The following is a 19170-nucleotide window of genomic DNA, read 5'->3' as shown; positions in this document are numbered from 1 at the left end:
TACACTAAAATAAACTTAAATCTCAAGGTACAACAAATCATTGCTGCGAAATACATCAGTGTGCAGCATAAAAACACCAAATCGTGAAAGAAAAACAGCAGACATTCATGAGTACTGGTATGTATTCTGCCTCCCCCTTGTGGTGGCATTTTCCACAACCCTTCACAAAGTACAGGTATGAACGGGCTTCTCCACTGACACAAGTTTGTGTATTTTCATCTTTATTTGCATTTTTTTTATTTTATTTTATATATTTTTTTTATTTCATAAGTAGATTAAAGCAGGTTTCACTCAGTCTTGAGTTAGAAATGAGGTATACGACAGCTCCTTTTGCTTAAACTGGTGCTCCACACTTCCTTTTGTCAACCTTAAAACCAGCAAACCAGCAAACCAGTGTGGCGGGTTGACAAACTACAACTCCATTCATGGCTGATCCGCAAGAGCATCATCACATCTCCGATCACGCAGTGAAACCGAAGCACTAAAAGCAAAGTCAGCGGCAGAAAGACCGTCAGTGGACAGTCAATAAGATCATTAGTAGAGATTAAACAGTCCAACTATGACCACAAACTGTACTTTGACCCATAAACTGGCTTGCTTTAGGCTTTAGTTAATCAGTAGCGACCTCCCCCGCAGGACAAAAACAAAATAAGTACTCTGATGTCTCACTATGTTTTTAAAAATCACTCTCAAACACCCGTTGAAAGATGGAAATGCACCAGAATGGTTTGCAGACTGCCCTCCCTATTCTCTCTTTATAAGACACTCACTCTCTCTTACACACACACACACACACACACACACACACACACACACACACACACACACACACATCCACCTGCTGGAATTATTAGTAAAGCTTTTCTCACAGGTATCCTTAACCTGTCTGTGTCACACCTAAAAACATAGGTAGCAACATAATCATGCCACGCTCCAAAATGCCCAAAGTACACGGTTTTGTTTCAGTGAAAACAATGCACCAGGTGAGCTCAACGCTCAAGCTCTCTCTCTCTCTCTATACACACACACACACACACACACACACACACACAACAATGCTACAATGCTCATGTCTTCTACGTAACAATAAGGCATAAATGATAATGTTAATCTTCTTTGTCAAACTAAGAAAGCCAGTGATCTTGCCCTCTCACACTATACAAAACAATTAAAGGCATAAAGTAATATTTAAATTTAAAAAAAAATAAAATAAAAATGATTGTTAAAGACAGCACAACAAATCAAGTCCACAACGACTAAAAATTAAAAAAAATAAATCTATTAAAAGATTAAGATCAGATGCTTCAGAGTCAGGAGCGCCTGAACAAACACTTCCTGTTGAAAAGACCTCGCAGGTGTCAGCGACTCACGCACCACCGAGGCGTGGTCTCAGGTTTCTTCTCTTATTTTTTGGTCGTCAGTTTTCTTAAAAAAAAAAGAAAAAAATTTGCAATAGTAAAAAAGGAAGATTTAGGGGAGTTTTTTTTCTTTTCTCGAGTAAGCACGATAAACACTACATTCAGTCTTGATAACATACTGGTTCAAATATAAAATATGAATATCTTACACGTGTTTATATATATATATTTATATGTATAGAATTAAGAAAAGATCGTTTCTCTAATTCAGATAAATATTTCAGTAACATCCTATGGTGCCGATGGCAACTGGTTTATCTTGCTAGCACATGTTCAGCTCTTTAGTCACTACAAACAGCACTGGAACAGGACTGAGTCCTCGAGGCCCGTTGTGGCCTTAAAGACGGGGGAAACCAGCAACGTGAGCAGCCAGACACCCGCCTAGCTGCAAAGAGAAAGGCTTTTACTTTGGCAAGAAGGATCTCAAAATAATAATTAAACCTGGAAATACCCCATAAATAGTAGTACTAGAAAATAGCAGTAGTAGGTTGTCCTTTTATGTGTGGTTCCTATGTACGGTTCATCAGTATAAACTTTGAATGGCGAGCCAGACAGTGATTATACATTCTACACTGTTCTATACACAGAAATGCCTAAAGATGAACCTTATGTTTAAGTGCTGCTGAGGTATATTCAGTCAAAATAATTCAACAACAGAAAAGAAGTACACTGGAGGATAACATGGACAGATTACACTGCTTGCGGTCTCAGGGATTTTATCATCACGGTGGTTTATTGTTTTTGTTTTTTTGGAAGCAGCAGAACATCGCTTCTTTTTGTGTGTGGTTTGGTTGAATGTGTAGCACATAACAGTACTAGTCAACGGACAGATTTAGGGAGCAGGATTTTTTTTTCTTCCATAGCATGCTGGTTCAAAATGGCGGCGCAGAGAGGAGGTGTGGTATGTTGTTTTCTGATGATCCGATCTATGCGTTTTTAATAAGCGAGCCCTCAGGACGGGAGGTCTATACCATGAAGCCTGGTTTTCACAGGGTGTAGTCATAAAGCTATAAGCATGCAGGCCTCTCAACAGCAGGTTGGTAAAGCGAAGTTTCTGTGACCCTTATCCAGCAGCACCAAATCAGGAATATCCGGTATTGACCGCGGTGGGAGAAGAGGGGAAAATAATTTATCAGCAGTGTGAGGGAGTCGAGATCGTGTGAATGTCGACTTGCGTGCTCGGACAGGTACAGAAACTACTGAGGAAAACCACTTTGGTTTAAGCTGTTGTTTTATGGCTGAATATTAGTACAAAACCAAAAAAACGGAACCCTTCCATTACACTTCAGAAAAGTTCAAAACTGCTACCAAAAAAAGCCAAAACAGATGAAAAGGAAAACAAAGCCATCAAATGGCTGAGAGATAACCAGGATCAGGCTTCAGGGGCAAGGCCCCGGTGATCACCGAAACAAATTTAAGATTCAAAAGGAAACTACTTTCTCGTGCCCCAACCCGCCAATCACCCTCTTTTTGGTCAGTTGTGCTGCCAATTAAAAAGTTAAGCGATGAGACACTTTTGTCAAATAAAAAAAAAAGAAGGTCATCTTTGGAAAATGATCATCAAAATATTGCATTTCTATATTCTGTTGACAATGAAGAGAGATTTTGTACTCATAAATATATTGACTAGACTAAGCTACACCGACTACACACAGCAATTATTTTAACAAATATTTTTGGTATATCTTAAAGTACGTAAGCCAGTCGAACGACTGCAGACAAAGAAAAGACAGAATTTCATTCCTCCCAAAGACAGGCAGACTGCAGCTCATCAATCCAGTTTTTTGGTACAGATACTGTGCACAAGTAGATACGACGGTACTACTATCAAAAAAAATAAACAAAAACACAATACAATAACCCCATCTAGCCAATGCCACCATACTGGTATAATGACAGTACCCCCGACTAGTCCTCGTGGATCATGCAGTTTACTGAACTCTCAGCATCTGCCCGAGCTGTAGACAACACATGCAGACGTTTCTACCTCTGAATCCAAACTAAATGTACAGCTATCCAATAGACCACCATCCCAAACAAAATCACCCACATTCAGACACAGGACTACATGTCTGCAGCTGTTTATAAAGCTTTCAAAGCAATGTTTTCAGTCATTTTCTATCGGTGTTTAGAATCTGCAGCGAGACCGTCGTTTTACAAAAGCACAGGGGCCACTTTGCCACCGCAGCAAAGTGTAAAACTCAGTGTTTCCAGAAAGAGAGACTCAGAGAGACGCGTCTCGTCCCTCTGACCCTTAAAGCAATGATAACCTTTATATCGGCCACTTATTACTCGTTTTTAAAGCCTTATAACCACGATTAAAAAGTGATAGTTGAATCTGAACTTAATATTAGACTTACAAAGTTCTGAAAATGTAAAAAAAAAAAAAAAAAGACCACAAAGACAAAAGAAAAAGAAAAAAAATGTCTCTACAATATAACTTTGATATGATTTACGTCAAGGCCTGTTCAAAATACCCCAAAGAGTTAATTAAAGATGGGGCGACACACAAATCCCCATTAGTGATGATGAATATAGTGAAATTAGTAGTAAATCGTTTAGTTTGAATGTTAAAAGATCCTAAAGTTTTTGGTTAGAAGTATTTCAGACAAAATTCTGACCTGGAAATAGGAGGATATATATTGTGTATATGTGTATATATATATATGTGTGTATATATATATATATATATATATATATATATATATATATATATATATATATATATATATATATACACACACACACACACACACAAAATGTGAACAGCTTGATGGTGCCGAGGATATTATTTTTTCCTGGACACTTTTCAAGGTTCATGAGGAGCGGCAGGCCAACAACAGTGTCCATCTGGCTACTGTTTGTAGGAAAACAACATCCAAGAATCATAAAAGGAAACAACAGGAAACAAACTAAAAAAATAAAAAGTCAACCTCAACCTCATTTGAGGTTATTTTCTTTTTGGTGGCAGCAAAAGGATTAAATAATGATAGATACAGTGGAAAGAATGTGGGGTGGTTAGTGAAGCGCAGAGCCTATATCAAACGACCTCCCTATTCCCTACATGGTGTGAAAGTAGTGCACGACGTAAGAAACGGGGCGTCAATTCAGGATGCAGCCTGACTGGCTTCACTGAGCCTTGGAGGCAGTGGTAATGGTCGAGGCTTGCACAGGCACAGCGGCCGCGGTGGCTTGATGATGAGCATCAGCGGTGACCTGCAGCCCCCCCGGCCCGGCCGACACCAGGCTGAGGGGGGAGCTGGTGAGCAGCGACAGGTTCTGGGGGGTCAGGAAGATCGGCGTGGTTCCCGCTGAAGTGTTGGCGAACAGAAGGTTGCTGCCATCCAGAGAAGTGAGGCCACTCGAAGCCAGAGCTGTGGGGGGGGGGGGGGGGGGGGGGGTTGAGAGTTGGTTTAAAATGTATTATAATAGACTTTCTTTCTTTTTTTGTTTCATCAGTAAACTTTATTATCTCTCAGCAGGATTCTTCTTTCTCTCACAGAAGTCATTTTCTCTCAGCGCCATTAACCTCGTGGGCGTGGCCTGAATTTTTTTGCTCTCAACATGTAAATAGTTATGGCCTCACTTTTGCTTTAATTAAACAAATTATGCAAACAATGTGTTATCTACATAAACCCATGATGGATTTTCTTTCTTTTTTTTTTTAATCATTTCCTTTGTACATTTTATAGATATGTTATTTTTGTAAACTGAATTTAATTTTATTCATGGTTTCATGTATTAATTTATTCATCTGTTTCCTTATTAGTCATGTTTGATAAAATACCCTTGAACTTGTTACAGTTTGTGCAGCATTTTCCCTCATCACTTCCTGCCATACTACAAATGATTATACTGGTTTTAAATTAAAGTAGTTCAACAGTACGTGATGTAACCAGTCCGTCATCACCAACCTCATTACAGCATTCAGCAGTACATACAATCTGTGGGAGAACACTACCAGAACATTGCTGAGAAGTCTATCTGTATTCTTTGAGTTCAATAAGTAGCATTATGATATGCTCTACGGAGTAAACAATGTTGGTTTAGGCTTCTAGATCAGTTCTTTATCGTCTTTCCTGTTTCTGCAAAGACAAACCACCCAAACCCCAGCAAAACTGTCAATACACAAAAAAGGTTGAGAACCCCGCCTCCATATACCATGCCATCAAACTGGGACTGCATCGAGTGTGTACATAGTAGTGAAATGTTTTTGAGAATTTAAAATACATACATTGATACACACCTTGGATGGTAGCCAAGGTGCTGTTGCTCATGAGGGCAGGACTCAGCGCGCCGCCAAGGCCGCCAGTCAGACTGAGCAGGGCCCCCCTGGACACACAGACAAGACCATTCAAATCAATTGAGAAGACATCCCAACACTTGAGTCAACACTACAGTGGTAGTAATCAGAGGCCTTATTTGGACATAGCCTATACTAACCCCGGAGTGAACTGGGAGGACGCCATCAGTCCTGAGTTGAGCCCAGCAGCAGCAGCCATAGCAGCAAAGCTGCTGGGTAACTGTGCGCCCTGCAGCGCCGCAGACAGACCCGACGCCGACACCATCACCTGACCTGTCCCTAAAGTAGTGGCTATGGATGTCGGGGTCTGGTTGATGATGGTGTGCACCTTGCTCTCCGAGTTACTGGACTGAATGGTCGTCGGCGAGGGACTTAAAGACGGAGAGCTGGCTGTAGTAATGATGGGTGCAGTGGAGATGACGGATGCAGTGTTTGTGCCTTGGAGGAGAAAAACACAAGTTAACATTCAATTCTATCATTTTGTGGGATTAGACACACGCGCTCATGTCGAGCACATCTGTACACACCTGTGAAAGACAGATTGGAGACGCTGGTGCTGGTGAGAGGCATCACTGGGTTTACAGTCAGAGTGGTGGGTGTGTTAATAGTTGGACTGCTCACAAGGCTTGCTGTGCTGGCCACCTGGGCAACAGAATGAGAGGACTGAATGAGCTACTGTGTTAAGAGTGACACAAACATAATGAATCTTTTGGCATTGTAGCCAATTCCAGAGAACAATTAGCAAAAATCCATATGTCACGATAAACCTCCAAATGAAAGTGTAACAGATCTTCAAATTGATCCCGAAACAGAACAGACAAACAATGTAGAAAACGGTCCTTAAAGAAACAGTTAAGTGTGAATGTGTCCATCCTTACCAAAGGGCTACTGGGGGTAAAGATGGTTTTGATGGGGGTGCTGCCTCCTCCGCTTAAGCCGCTGCTGGGGGGGTTAATCCTCTTCTCTTTCTGCCGGCGATTGCAGAACCAGACCCGGATCACCTCCTTCTCCATGTTGAGCTGGTCAGCGATCATGGTGATCTCTTCAGAGGTAGGTTTTTGGTTCTGCTTGAAGAGGGCAAAAAAGCCAGAGATGCCCTGTGAGCACTGAGGAGCCTATTGTCTGTATATATTTTACTCATTGAACACTCATTGGAAAGCTTAAACCAAATTTCCCTGCTTAGATCAATATTGTTGACTTCAGGAAAATAAGTTTCGAACCTCCACAAAGCTCTTTTCTAAGGCCACTCGGATGTTGGTCTCAATACTGGTCCTCTTCTTCCGTCTGCGGTTGATCCCCTCTATGCCCATGCCCGGGGAGCCCAGGGCACTGGGGCTGGACAGGGACTGGTCAGATGTCAGGGTCTCCGCACAAACAGCACCGACACAAAGGAAGGGAGGAGAGGTAAAGACAAGGCACTGGAAAGACACATGTCTTTGAGGAGAGCAAAGAATCCACACGCAAGGAATCAAAGCATTCTGGCCTTCGTTCAGGTGGGTTCAGGGACAAACCTGCATCGTTGAGCCACTTCTCCAGCAATGGCTTGAGTTTGCACATGTTCTTAAAGCTCAGATTCAAGGCCTCAAAGCGAGAGATGGTAGTTTGGCTGAAGTCATTTCCATACAGCTTCCCCATGGCCAGGCCGACATCCCCCTGGTGAGAAGGAGCAAGACAGAGAAACAAAGAAAAAGAAAGCTTTAAGCCAAAACCCACTTATAGTACAAGTTCATTATTGTGTGAAAAAATATCCCAGGGAAAAAAATACTTAAATCAATCTATTCAGTGTTACACACACACCTGTGTGAAGCCCAGTTTGATGCGCCTCTGTTTGAAGGTCTTTGCAAACTGTTCCAGTTCCTCCAGATCGCTGGGCTCCTCCATAGTGGGCGTGTCCAACCGTTTGGGTGGTGTCTGACTGTGGGACAGGGACTGAATAGGTGTGGATGCTGTTGTGCGGGTTGGAGTGGCAGGCTGCAGCAAAACATAGAGTGGACTTGTTATTGGGGTTAAGAAGAAGAGTCTGCAAATGTGGAGAAATAGAACAACACCACCGGCATAAGTGAAACACATGTTTCAGAGTTCGCGTGCATCATTACCGACCTGAGTTGCAAGGGTGAGGCTTTGTTGAGTCGGCAGGAGGTTAGCTTGGCTTTGAGGTAGATTTAGAAGACTCTGGGCTTGCAATATGCCTACAGAGTGAAAGGCTGCTTTAATAACAATGAAATATATACGACATATATCTCTTATCTTAATTCTGCATGCAACTAAAACAAGTGTTTGACTCACCCTGTTGGGCCTGCGTTGGCTGTGAGATGATGAACTGAGCGGGCTGCTGTAGTGTGGCGATCGGGTGGCCGGGCTGCAGCAGAACAAACTGAGGCAGACTTAGATTCTGCGGCTGCAGCTGCTGCAAGAAAACAAAAAAAACTATTATCACTCCATTCATGTCGAGAAAGTAGCCGTTTATAAAGCAGCACACACAAACCAATATCACCAATATGTGATTCTTATCATTTCATTCTAATGCACAGGGTATGTCAATTAGGGGAATGAATACTATATACTGTTGGTTATTTGTGGTAATATAGATCAGTTCAGTACTGCTGTATATAAATATATATATTCATGGGGAGAAAAGAAACAATCCTCTCAGTACTCTACTGTCATGGACTTAAAGCAATTATCATGGACAGAGCCATGACCACAGACAGTCAGCACTGTTTTTTGTAACAGTAACAGACATGAGTTTTATATATATATATTATTATAATTTCCATATAATCCACATTTCAGAGAGTGAAATGTTTCCAGAAAGACAGTCAGCAGCTGATTCAAGTAATAACAAAACATAAATCAGTACCAGTATGAAAAAAACATTCATGAAGTTAAATAAATTACATATAGTCCAAGTCCCGTATCGCTTGGAAAATGGCGCCATGTTTCCACAGCTTTGTCTTGTGTCTGTAATAGTGTATAATAAACAGTGTTACACAGCTAGCATGTTAGCTAAACATGCTGTCAAACTTTTCACTCACAAATAAAAATGTATAAATAGAGCTATTTGAAATCTAATTTGCTTATTCTCAATTTTAGGATAACTTTCTGTGGCACACATGTCGTCCGAAATCTGCCACAAATCTTAAACTTAAAGGAGGAGTTTTGTAAACATATCGGAGATCACAGAACGACGGCCCATAGAGATGACTTCCAGTTGACTGACATAGGTGCACAGAGCTATGTCGAAAACAAAGCCGAACTGTAAAAATCATTTGACTAAAACAGAACGTAACTATCGGTTTCATTCAAAACCTTTCAGGGCTGGGAGTTTTGTCCAGATACACATTAAGGATTTGCATAAACGCCACAGGAACAGAAACATGGGTGATAGTGTCTTACAGAGGCGATCTGGATGGGCTGTGACAGCTGGCTGATGGGCGTGGCTGCAGAGGCCGAGATGCTGGCCCCGGTGGTGCTGTTCTGCTGGCTGGCTGAATGCTGCACGGCTGCAGCCAGGAGCTGCGCTTGGGCCTGCTGGATCAACATCTGCTGCTGCGCCGGGGTCAGGGTCAACTGAGGAGCAGAAAGAGAAAGAGAAAGAGAAAAGAGAGAGAGAGAGAGAGAGAGAGAGAGAGAGAGAGAGAGAGGTGGGCAGGCAGACGTAGAGAGAGAGAGAGAGAGACAGAGGGACATGGTCGTGATAGGAGGTCAGAAAGACAGAAAGGGACAAAGAAAGATAAGAGAATTCAAGTAGTGGTTAAGGAAACCAGTTTTATGTTATATCAGAGATCGGATGAGTCAGTGTTGTCACAATACTTGAGTTTTGGCTTTGATACCCATGAAAGGTTTAATATTTGATTTAAAATACCACAATGGGATGTTAGAAAAATCTGTGTGTCGCATAAAACATTTGTGACACATTCACACACTGGTCTTGACATGATGGCAAGGAATCCATCTCCGTCGATAAAATAAATTCTTAATGTTTCCCTGCTTTGCTCCAGTTTGCTCCAACAGGTGGATTGCATTGTTTGATGCTGTTGCCAACAGTTGTTTAAATGAAATAGAACTGCCTGGTCTACTCCAATTTCTCCTCTACTTTATTATTCTTATTTTGTGTGCACACACACCTTTACAGAAAGTCAATTCACCATCATGCTATTAGGCGAATGTTCTGACTATTTATCTACACTTTTCTATTGAATTTTACTTTTCAAAAAAAGGTATCAAAAACTAAAACTGTCGTTATCGTGGCAACACCAGTATGAGGCCAGACAGGCAAATGGAGAAGAAGACTCATGCAGCTGAGCAAAAAAAAAGGCACAAGCATGTCGACGCCCTGTTCAAACTCTATTCCACATGCACAGTAAACATTCACTCCAGCATAGCGTAAAGAGCAGCCGCATTCAACGCGGCCGGTCCTCTCAGCTACAGCATGCCCCCCCCCCCCCCCCCCCCCGAGGGAGAACATGGATGGATATGGAATGTGTCGTGTTGGTTGGCCGGACCGTGAGTGCACAGACACATCAAGGCCATGTCCAAACCCATCCGTCCATTTTCTGTGACGGAGGGATTTGAACGTATAGCCGACAGTCACTGGGATGAACAGGCAGACACAGAAGACACAGAATACGGCCAAGCGGTCATTTTCATCGCCCAATCTTTTTAGCAAAAAAGGTTGATCATGTTGGAGGTGTCACCCCCCCCAGATGCAAGTTTTTAACTCAAAGCAATATGAGGCAACAGGGCCACTTACTCCTGCAATCTGTCCCCCGGCCAACATTAGCTGGGTTTGAGGCAATACGCTCTGCTGGACGGAGGTCGGAAGAGCACTCGAGTCTTCCGACTTAGACTAGTGGAGGTGAAGCAAAGAGGGAGGCTTAGGAGAAATCTTCCTACAGGGTAGGTCACTGAGAATTGTTGACAGCATGATAAGTCTGGTCAAAGAAACCATAGTTCTTTATCATAAATAACAACAAGATCCAAAATGTTTTCATTGAAAGCAGTTTGAAAGGTTGATTAATTCACACCAAAAAGGAGCCGTGTATATAAAATAAGCACAACACTAAAACATGAACATGAAATCTCTGTGCTACCTGAGCGGCTTTCTGAGAATGAGCCTTCAGTCTTTGAGCAGGGAAAGGAATTTGAATTAAAAACGAAGTGAGAAAGGGGGCATTTAAATGTGCTGCAGCCTTCAGAGACAAGAAAAGTGAGTGGGAAGGGGGGGGGGGGGGGGGGGGGGGGGGGGGAGTTGAGATGCTAATTAAAATAACTGTTATGCAGTGCATGTAAATTCTGCATAGATTTGCATATTCTCTGCCATCTGTTTCCGAGCAACCGCAGAGCAGCTAATTAGCATACAGGGTTGATTAATCTGCCGTGTTGCCAGGCGACACAAGGAGAGCCTGGGCTCATTTAAATGAAGTCTTTCCTGCTCGTGTGCATACGTGAGTGCAGATGAGCAAACCTCTGTTTAAACTTCAGATCGAAAACTAAAGATGTGACATTACACCAAAACAGTATCTGTTAGACTAGCAAAAAAGACAAAAAAAGTCACTTCTGGTGAAATGTGAAGGAGTCATGCGTTACCTGTTGGAGGAGGGCTTGTGCATGTGCATTAGTGAGTGCACTCGTGGTCGGCACCGTCTGCCTCTGAAAGTCAAACCCATTGATTTGGATTCCTAAGGATAGAAATACAAGTAATGAAATAAACGTGCTGCCAGAGGAGCAGAGATGTTTTTCATTGTGGGTTAATTGGCACAACGTAATTTACGCTTTAAAATGAGGATCAAAACACTAGAAGCCCACAATGAACCTGTGGCAGCATGCTTAAGTAGAACAAGCTGCTGTCAGGTGGAAGGAAGACATTTCTTTTTTTAAAGTGACAGCAGCTGTGACAGTGGTCCAGAGACGTTACACAGATGCATGAATTTGGTCGGTGAATTATCACAGGATTTTAAATATTGACACTTAAAAATTGCAAGCATTAATATTGACGTGATTCGGCAGAGTACACGGTAGGAATATAAAGACACATCTACTATGTTCACTCGATAATTTCTTTCAGAGAATCACTGACAGAGCAAATTAGTGTGATGTTCAATAGGCTCGAGTGAGGGAAACTCAAAGGAGGACTGCTAATAAGGATTTTGGAAAGCTGCCATGTCTTTTTTTTAATGAGTCAATAACACATTAGTGATTCTTTTCTCATTTGTACTGCAGACATTTACGTTTTTGGCTGTGAATTTGAAACCTGTTGAATGAGGAGGTAAAACTCTGATTTCCGTCCCGTTAAAGGAAAAAAGAAAAAGCTGGAGGTCACTCACCGGTGTTCCCGTCACCACTTTCCATTGCACATTTAGTAGTTTCTGACTGATTATTCACTTTAGCATCTGGAAGAGCCAGACAGAGACAGATAGTGAGACAAACTCACACCGACCGCAGGTAAAAACACAACAACCCTGTCTCTCTCTCTGTGACTTGAGAGGCACTCTCAATGCCCCATAATTGCGCGACATTCCTATCCTGCATTTCTGTCACATTCACCACTCAAAGCGGCGAACATTAATGAGCAAAATCCCCAACACAAACCGACTGTCATTTACAGTGAGAATGACACAACTGTCACATTAACACAATGAACGCAACATTTACCGCGATGGCCGGCAGATCAACCTTTGCCAATTTCACGCAGGGACGCCGAACAACAACGAAACTCCAGCTGAGCTCCATCACAAGCTCACCGAAAACTCACCCGCTATCGCTCCGACTGTGTTTTCCAGCATGGCTGCAGAAACTATCGTGGAAAATTTGCCTCGACTGGGCAAACCCACCGACGGGGCGTCCGGCACTCCGTTTCCTCCTCCTCCTCCTCCCTCCCTCCCTCCCTCCCTCTCTCTTCACTCTCCACTGGTCAGCAGCGAGCAGAGTTCAATACAAGCAGAGCTGCACACACAGACACAGTGGCACTGTCCACCACACGGTCCACTGAACAACACTGGGAGACGCACACTGGGAAAGCCAACAGGGTTTAGGCAAACAGCGCTCCTTCTCTCTCTCCACTCTTTTCTTTTCTTTTCTTATAGCGCTCTCTCTCTCTCTCTCTCTCTCTCTCTCTCTCTCTCTCTCTCTCTAAGATTGTCTGTACTTCTGAAAAAGTTCAACCTCTCTTGCTAGGATGAAACAAACGACAAGTGCAGCTGGCAGCCTCCTCCAACCCCACCCCCCCTCCGCAACTCTATAATGAAGCATAATCAGTATTCAGCTGATTAAAGCCGTATGCAAATCTGTCCCTACCTCGTTAGCAATGCAAAGGCTTTGAAGTCCTGCGAGCGACGCATTTCACACCGGGCTCTGAAAGCTTTCTGCATAATTTAAACCCCTATAAATATTTATCAGCTCATTAGCATATTAATTGGATGGCTTTTGGAGGACGATAAAAAAACTGGGGAATAAGGACGACACAGAGACGGGGGGGGGGGGGGGGGGGGGGGGGGAGTGCTCAAACTAGCACTTGGCGCAGAACAGGGAGGGGAGGCAGCAGCACAAGACCAATTATTGTGTGCACGGCTAAAAAGTAATTAGCTAAGAGCAGGTAAAGGGCGGAAGATATCCCAGAATGCAATGTGAGGCCCTGTCGGCGGTGGTCTGGACATGTTAGCAAGGCGAACCGCATTAATAAGACGTCTCAGACTGCTCGTTGGAAGTATCTACAGGAGTCATGGAGACCGGGCCTAACTGTTAAAAAAAGGGGGGGGGGTCTGGGGTACGAGTGGGAGGGGGACTCGCTCAATCGGAAATAAATAACTCCACATTAATCCACCACAAGCCTGTCATTACTGCTAGACCCCCTGTGGCTAAAGCATTCCTCAGCGAGCGACTACACAGAGTGGGTGGCGGGCTGTTGCCGTCTATGTTTATGAAGTGTTTGGGGGATTAGCATATTTAGATTAGCTTTACATTCCATTAGTATTTCATTTCGGAGCCCTTTTAAATTCATTTTCCAGCATGCTCCAAGTGTTAATATAGCAGGGACACAGCCCTGGTGTCCACAGTGAATCACAATGACTGGACAGTAATGCGTGGCTGTATGGTGGTCTACAGGGGACGGAGCTTACCAACTAAATCCACAACAACGGCTCCTGCATAAAGCTCCAATCAACTTCTTCACTTGTGCCACTGCCTGACGAAAGGCATTTACATACTAGCTGACCAGATCACACAGCGGCGAGAGGGCACGGTAGCGTCAACACACTGAAAAACAAACGGACCTTTATCAGCATGGTGAGAAGACGAGGGCAAGTGTTCAGTCACTAAGCAATGCTGGCAGCTGTTTGTAAACAGCAGCATGCTGACATGAAGCACAGCTACAGACCTAGAACCAGTGGTGGATCCGGACCCCAACAGATGAGTTCAAGCGGCTCTTCATCAACGCTGCTCGTGTTCAAAATGAGGTCATTTTAACGGATAATAAACAGGATGAAAATATAGTGGAAACATCGCTCATAACTTTCTAAAGCTAGGGGGGGAGGAATCTTAAAAATGTTTTTTTACCGTCCAGGTTATGATGATAAATGTCACAGAAAACTAGAAGATTCTCACAATTGAGAGACTAGAACCAACGGATATTTTTGCTAAAAAAATTAAATAAAGTAGTTGCTGATTAATTTATGAATCATCTACGTGTGTGTATATAACTACCAATTTATTATATAATTCCTCTGGTTATCTTTTTTTGGACTATCCGTTAAGGCTATAAATATCAAAAAAGGTGACACCAACGCCTCGTTATGTTTGAACAAAAGGTCTAATCCTCACATTTTCAGTTACAACAAAAAAATATGTTAAGCATTCTCTACCTGCAGAAGTACTCCTGTTTGGAAATAACTGTCTTAACAATAAACAAACACCACATTACTAAAACTCTCACTGTTGATCTCTTCAAACAACTCGGTGTTTGGTTAAGGTTCAGACTGCCGTTTAACAAGATGGCCACTTTACGACCCGTAGAGATGCCACATCCGTGTAAAGCATCTGGAAGGGGTCCATCTGTCTGACCTCTTCAACAATCACATCACGCAAACAAATGAATAAACAAAAAAGGAGAAGTGAATGCAAAGGCGGTTCTCAGCGGTGCACATGTACAGTTACTCGGTTGATCCGTTTGCAAAAGCCTGCTGTGGAACAATGCATTTACACAAATATCCTGCGAAGAGAATTTTAAATAGATTTCTCATTAGCGCTGTAATACGGGAGAGGCTGGCTGAATACTGCAGAGCCGTTAATGTGAGGGGAGAGATTCAACACGAGACGGAGCTGAACTTAATTAGTACATCCACATTCTGCCCTACTGCCTATATTCTTCATCCTAAAACACAGAATGCATCAAGACCACTTTTCCTTAAAAAGGGAAAGTCTGAGCACCGGGAGATTTTGGGACGGACGGAATGTATGGTCACGAGAGATAATCTTTCAATTTGAGGGACTTAATAACCAAACAACGTTAAGCTTCCTGGTTAAAGCAGAATCAACATGAATACCCAACGTATTTAAAACGCTTTAAATATTCATAGTAAACCGACGCAATCTGACAACAGACAGCACAAACAGCAACACTGGACTGAGGCCAAGAATGAACAGAATACAGTGCGCTGTAATGGGATGAGGGCTAATGCGGCTAACACCACTGTGAGCTACGGCGGTCTCTCTTGGGTGGTCATTAGCCGAATGTCTATAGGCCAGCTGGAAAATTCAATCTAACTAAATTAAAGTGAAGTTTCTAGGGAGTGGAGAGTAGGAATATTTCAACTACTTCATAACAGCACATGCAGAGGTTAGCCATGATTCACTGCTCCAGTTTGATGCTGCAGGCGGTCTGAATACACATCTAGGTAGCTGATACGAGCAATCGCTGCTGGTTATTTAAGTGGTGTGTGTTTCACTTTCTTGTAACTGCAAGTAACTTTGTTTCAGATTTTACCGGACAGCCTGGCTGTTTACTGCAAAACTCTCCCACTTTTGCCTCATTTCAATAAAGAGGACACATAATTACAACTGCAGAACAACATTTTTGTGAGACTGAATGTTTAAAACTTATTGTAACATAAAAACTGTTCATGAAATTCTGGCAAATGTTTATTAGTGATCTGAATAGTGGCAGACACAGGAGAGTCATAGGGGACAACATGCCAAAAGGCAACAACCAATCATAAGCCCCTCTGGGTCTACTTTTCATGAAGGCCTCCCATTATGTGAATCATCTCACTTGTTATAACCATGGTTATTTCCTCTAAAAAATATGCTTAACATATATATGATACAGCCCGACAATTTAGTATGTTATTTGTGTTAAATAATCCCTGTTTTTTTTCGAGATAATGGCCGATCTTCAGCCAGTTGCTTTATTCTGAAAAGGTCATTTTGGACGACAGATCACCAGAAACAAGTGGTTATCTGTTCGGAGCGCCCCACACAGCTCTGATTAGTTATGATACTTTCCTCCACAGTGCTCGTCTGACTGGAGCCTTCATGGAGGCCTTCTCAGTACTTTGAGATGCCATGTCCTGAATTTATTACTGCGCATGATGCATTATTCATAACAACTGTGTTTACAGTAATGAATATTCATGATGGAACTACAAGGCTGGAATGAGGAGTGGAACTGAAAAAAACTGATTAAATGAGAAAAGTAGCCTAAGTGTGAGGATGACCGAATTATTTCTCTTCTTTTAAGAAGCCCAGTTTAATACGTTAATTATATATATTTTAAGTAAGTGAGCCTATTTTCCAGACAGCGTATATACTGTATGTCACAATACTTGGCTTATGATATGGGAAATCAATCAGTCTCACGTCTCTCTTGGAAACATTATTGTCGGGAATGTGATTGTCTCGTTACTGTGGGCAAAGTTGACCTGTGATCCTCAGAACCATGCAGGGAGGGTATAAATACATAGTGTGTTTGTATCACAAGGAATACAATCTAAATCAACAGTGGGGCCCACGGCATGAAGCAGAATTTGACTGTGAAAAATAAAAACAAACAAAGAAACACTGGAAACTGTAGATCCAGTCAATATTCTGTTTTGACATGCAAAGACAGGCATGTCACAGTAACATAAGCCCTCAGGCAAATAATGCAAAACAAAAAAATCGATTTACTCTTACGTTTAAGGACACTTCTTCGATTGTCTTTTGTGTAAAAGCAACTTGAACTGTGAAGTAAAAAGATTCTCGTATGACAGATAATAAAACTCATCCTCTGCTGAGTTACTACAACACACTGGTTCTTTTAAAATAAAATACACGACACACGAGTAAAGAGTAAAGAGAGGTGCCATCAAGCTGTGTCTTGCCCAGCCATGAAGCCAGAGTGAATAGTAAGAATGCCCTGACTGTTATTACTGTGTCTTTCCGGAAGTGGGCCTCACTACCTCCTCCCTGCGCCTCGGGGGGATTCACAGGTACGATCTTTGTATTCAGACTCCATCAAAACCCAACGACGACGACCGTTACGGGTTCAAACCAAAGTTCTAAAAAAAATGCTCAGTCAAATAAAAGTTGTAGGAATAAATTAAATATTCTAATGAGATGGATTAACAGTTCGCTAGCAGCACGAGACAACTCCCACTTCAAGTAAAAAAAAAAATAACTTCAATAACTTCAATCAAACTGTAGTTATAACTTAAACACTGGCGACGAGAAAACACTAATTGCATATCTTTTAACAGCCACCATTCTGTTTGTATTTTTAGCTCAGTTAAAATGAACGTAAAGTTCAGCGTCTGAACTAGTGGACCAAGTAAGAGGAGGTTAGTTAGCCGGTTAGCCAGTCGGAGGACAACCGTGTAACATGTGAACAGACGTTTTTACAAACACTTAAGTCAATATATACATCAAATGTTGTGTTGACTGGCAGGTATTGTGTCGCTTCAGCTCCTGGTCGGTCGGTGATATGCTGAACTCCGCACAGGCCCGCATGAATAACACAACAGTGTAGCTGAGGCTCCACCGAGCACAAAAGGCTGAGGGGAAAAACGCTCTGCTGTATAAAAAAAAAAAAAAAAAAAAAAGCAGGTCGAGCCGAAGCACGCCGAGCTGACACCGTGTATTTAACAAAAAATACAGGTTTGCTCCATTTTGTTTTATTCCCTCCAAATACCATTTGAAAAAAACAACAACAAAACAAGCGCAGCCACTGCCCCGGCTCTCCGAAATGAATATGCAAACCTCGTTCAAAAAGCTCCAGTGTTGTGCATCAACACAAAGCCACAGCGCTAGCAGCAGAGCTAACGCTAGCTCGGCTAGCACCCTCATTTCAATCAGATTGCGTTAGCGAAATATCTAAATGTGTCACATATGAACCAGAGTCACGTCGGCGATTACTAATAAAATATGCTAAACTGTATTTGTCGACAGAGGTATGAATATGTAGCGGCGTACGGCCGTGTAATCACACAAAGGGGGGAGGCATGTTTCCATGTAATTTGTGCCATCGCACCGCAATAGCTCGTTTCCTCCTCTGTCAAAGTACAGCTGCTAGCGGAGTGTAAACAACAGAATATCATCCTCATCTGTGAGTCCATCTGCGGCTCATCTGCTCTCCGTTTACCATAAACTGCGAGTAAGACAGTTTGAATATGAGTATGAATATGTAAAATGCTGTAATCATTACCTGGTCCTGAACTCTCATCTTGACTCGCTGCTCCTCCGTCCGCCATTTTGAATATTTAACCCAAAATCCCAGCCCTGAGCCTACCAGTGCCACACACACACACACACACACACGCACACACATGCATACATACACACGCACGCGCGTGCACAGACGCGCATACTTGCTAGATGTGTGTGCGGGTTGTTGTTCTCTGGCTTTATTTTACATACTTAAATAATCAGCTAACTTTTCTTACACTGTGGATTTGGACTAAAAGGGGCTTGTGTGGATCCCAAAGATCTAGAAAGATCAAAGCCAGCGCACAGGTACTCTGTTCTGGTCTTTGACAATATAACTGAGTAATACAAACTACAAAATACTACAACCTCTGATACAGAGTAGTAAGTGACTCCCTACTCAGAGACTAGTAGTCATTTAAAGTCAAATGTATTTACACAGACGGAACAAACATCTAACAATGTGTTTCTGTACAACAACAACTCTTAATCTTTATCACCACTACCCCTCTCTGTGACTCTGACAGACATAGACATCAGTAATAAAGCAGTTATGAGCTAATTGCACCCCAACAATAATGCAGTATTATTACTCCAGATGTGTAACACTGACAGGAGTTTTATTTTTAGCAGTAAATCTAGGTGCTGCAACATGTTGCTTGTTGTTGGACAGACATTTTGATTATATTTAAAGACGTAAGACGTAAAAAAAAAATTATACAAAGCATGAAACTTTGTGGAATAATTGCTGTCGGCTGATGAAAGTTGTGTTTTTCT

General features: G+C 42.4%; 1 protein-coding gene across 10 annotated transcripts; it reads right to left on the bottom strand.

Annotated features, from left to right (window-relative positions):
- Positions 1-4331: 4331 nt before the first annotated feature.
- Positions 4332-18440, bottom strand: pou2f1b (POU class 2 homeobox 1b). 10 transcript variants are annotated; one of them, XM_068704964.1, is made up of 15 exons: positions 18395-18440; positions 12048-12113; positions 11311-11402; positions 10475-10570; positions 9118-9291; positions 8008-8128; positions 7822-7910; positions 7519-7692; positions 7234-7374; positions 6942-7097; positions 6600-6788; positions 6249-6363; positions 5862-6159; positions 5653-5750; positions 4332-4792 (listed from the first exon to the last, which is right to left on the bottom strand). In XM_068704964.1, exons 1-15 carry the CDS (start codon positions 18438-18440, stop codon positions 4548-4550), a joined length of 2100 nt encoding a protein of 699 aa, XP_068561065.1. In that variant the 3' UTR covers positions 4332-4547. The 10 variants fall into 10 exon arrangements, with proteins under 10 accessions (XP_068561065.1, XP_068561067.1, XP_068561066.1 ...); XM_068704966.1 differs by having other exon boundaries at positions 5665-5750; XM_068704965.1 differs by having other exon boundaries at positions 6600-6785.
- Positions 18441-19170: the final 730 nt, after the last annotated feature.

The sequence above is a fragment of the Cebidichthys violaceus genome, unplaced genomic scaffold, assembly GCF_023349555.1.
Source record: "Cebidichthys violaceus isolate CVI_PGR_0920_01 unplaced genomic scaffold, fCebVio1.0.p SCAF_11, whole genome shotgun sequence".
In the NCBI taxonomy this organism is placed as follows: Eukaryota; Metazoa; Chordata; class Actinopteri; order Perciformes; family Stichaeidae; genus Cebidichthys; species Cebidichthys violaceus.
The sequence above is the reverse complement of the archived record's forward strand: the minus strand, read 5'-3'. Positions and strand labels throughout refer to the sequence as shown.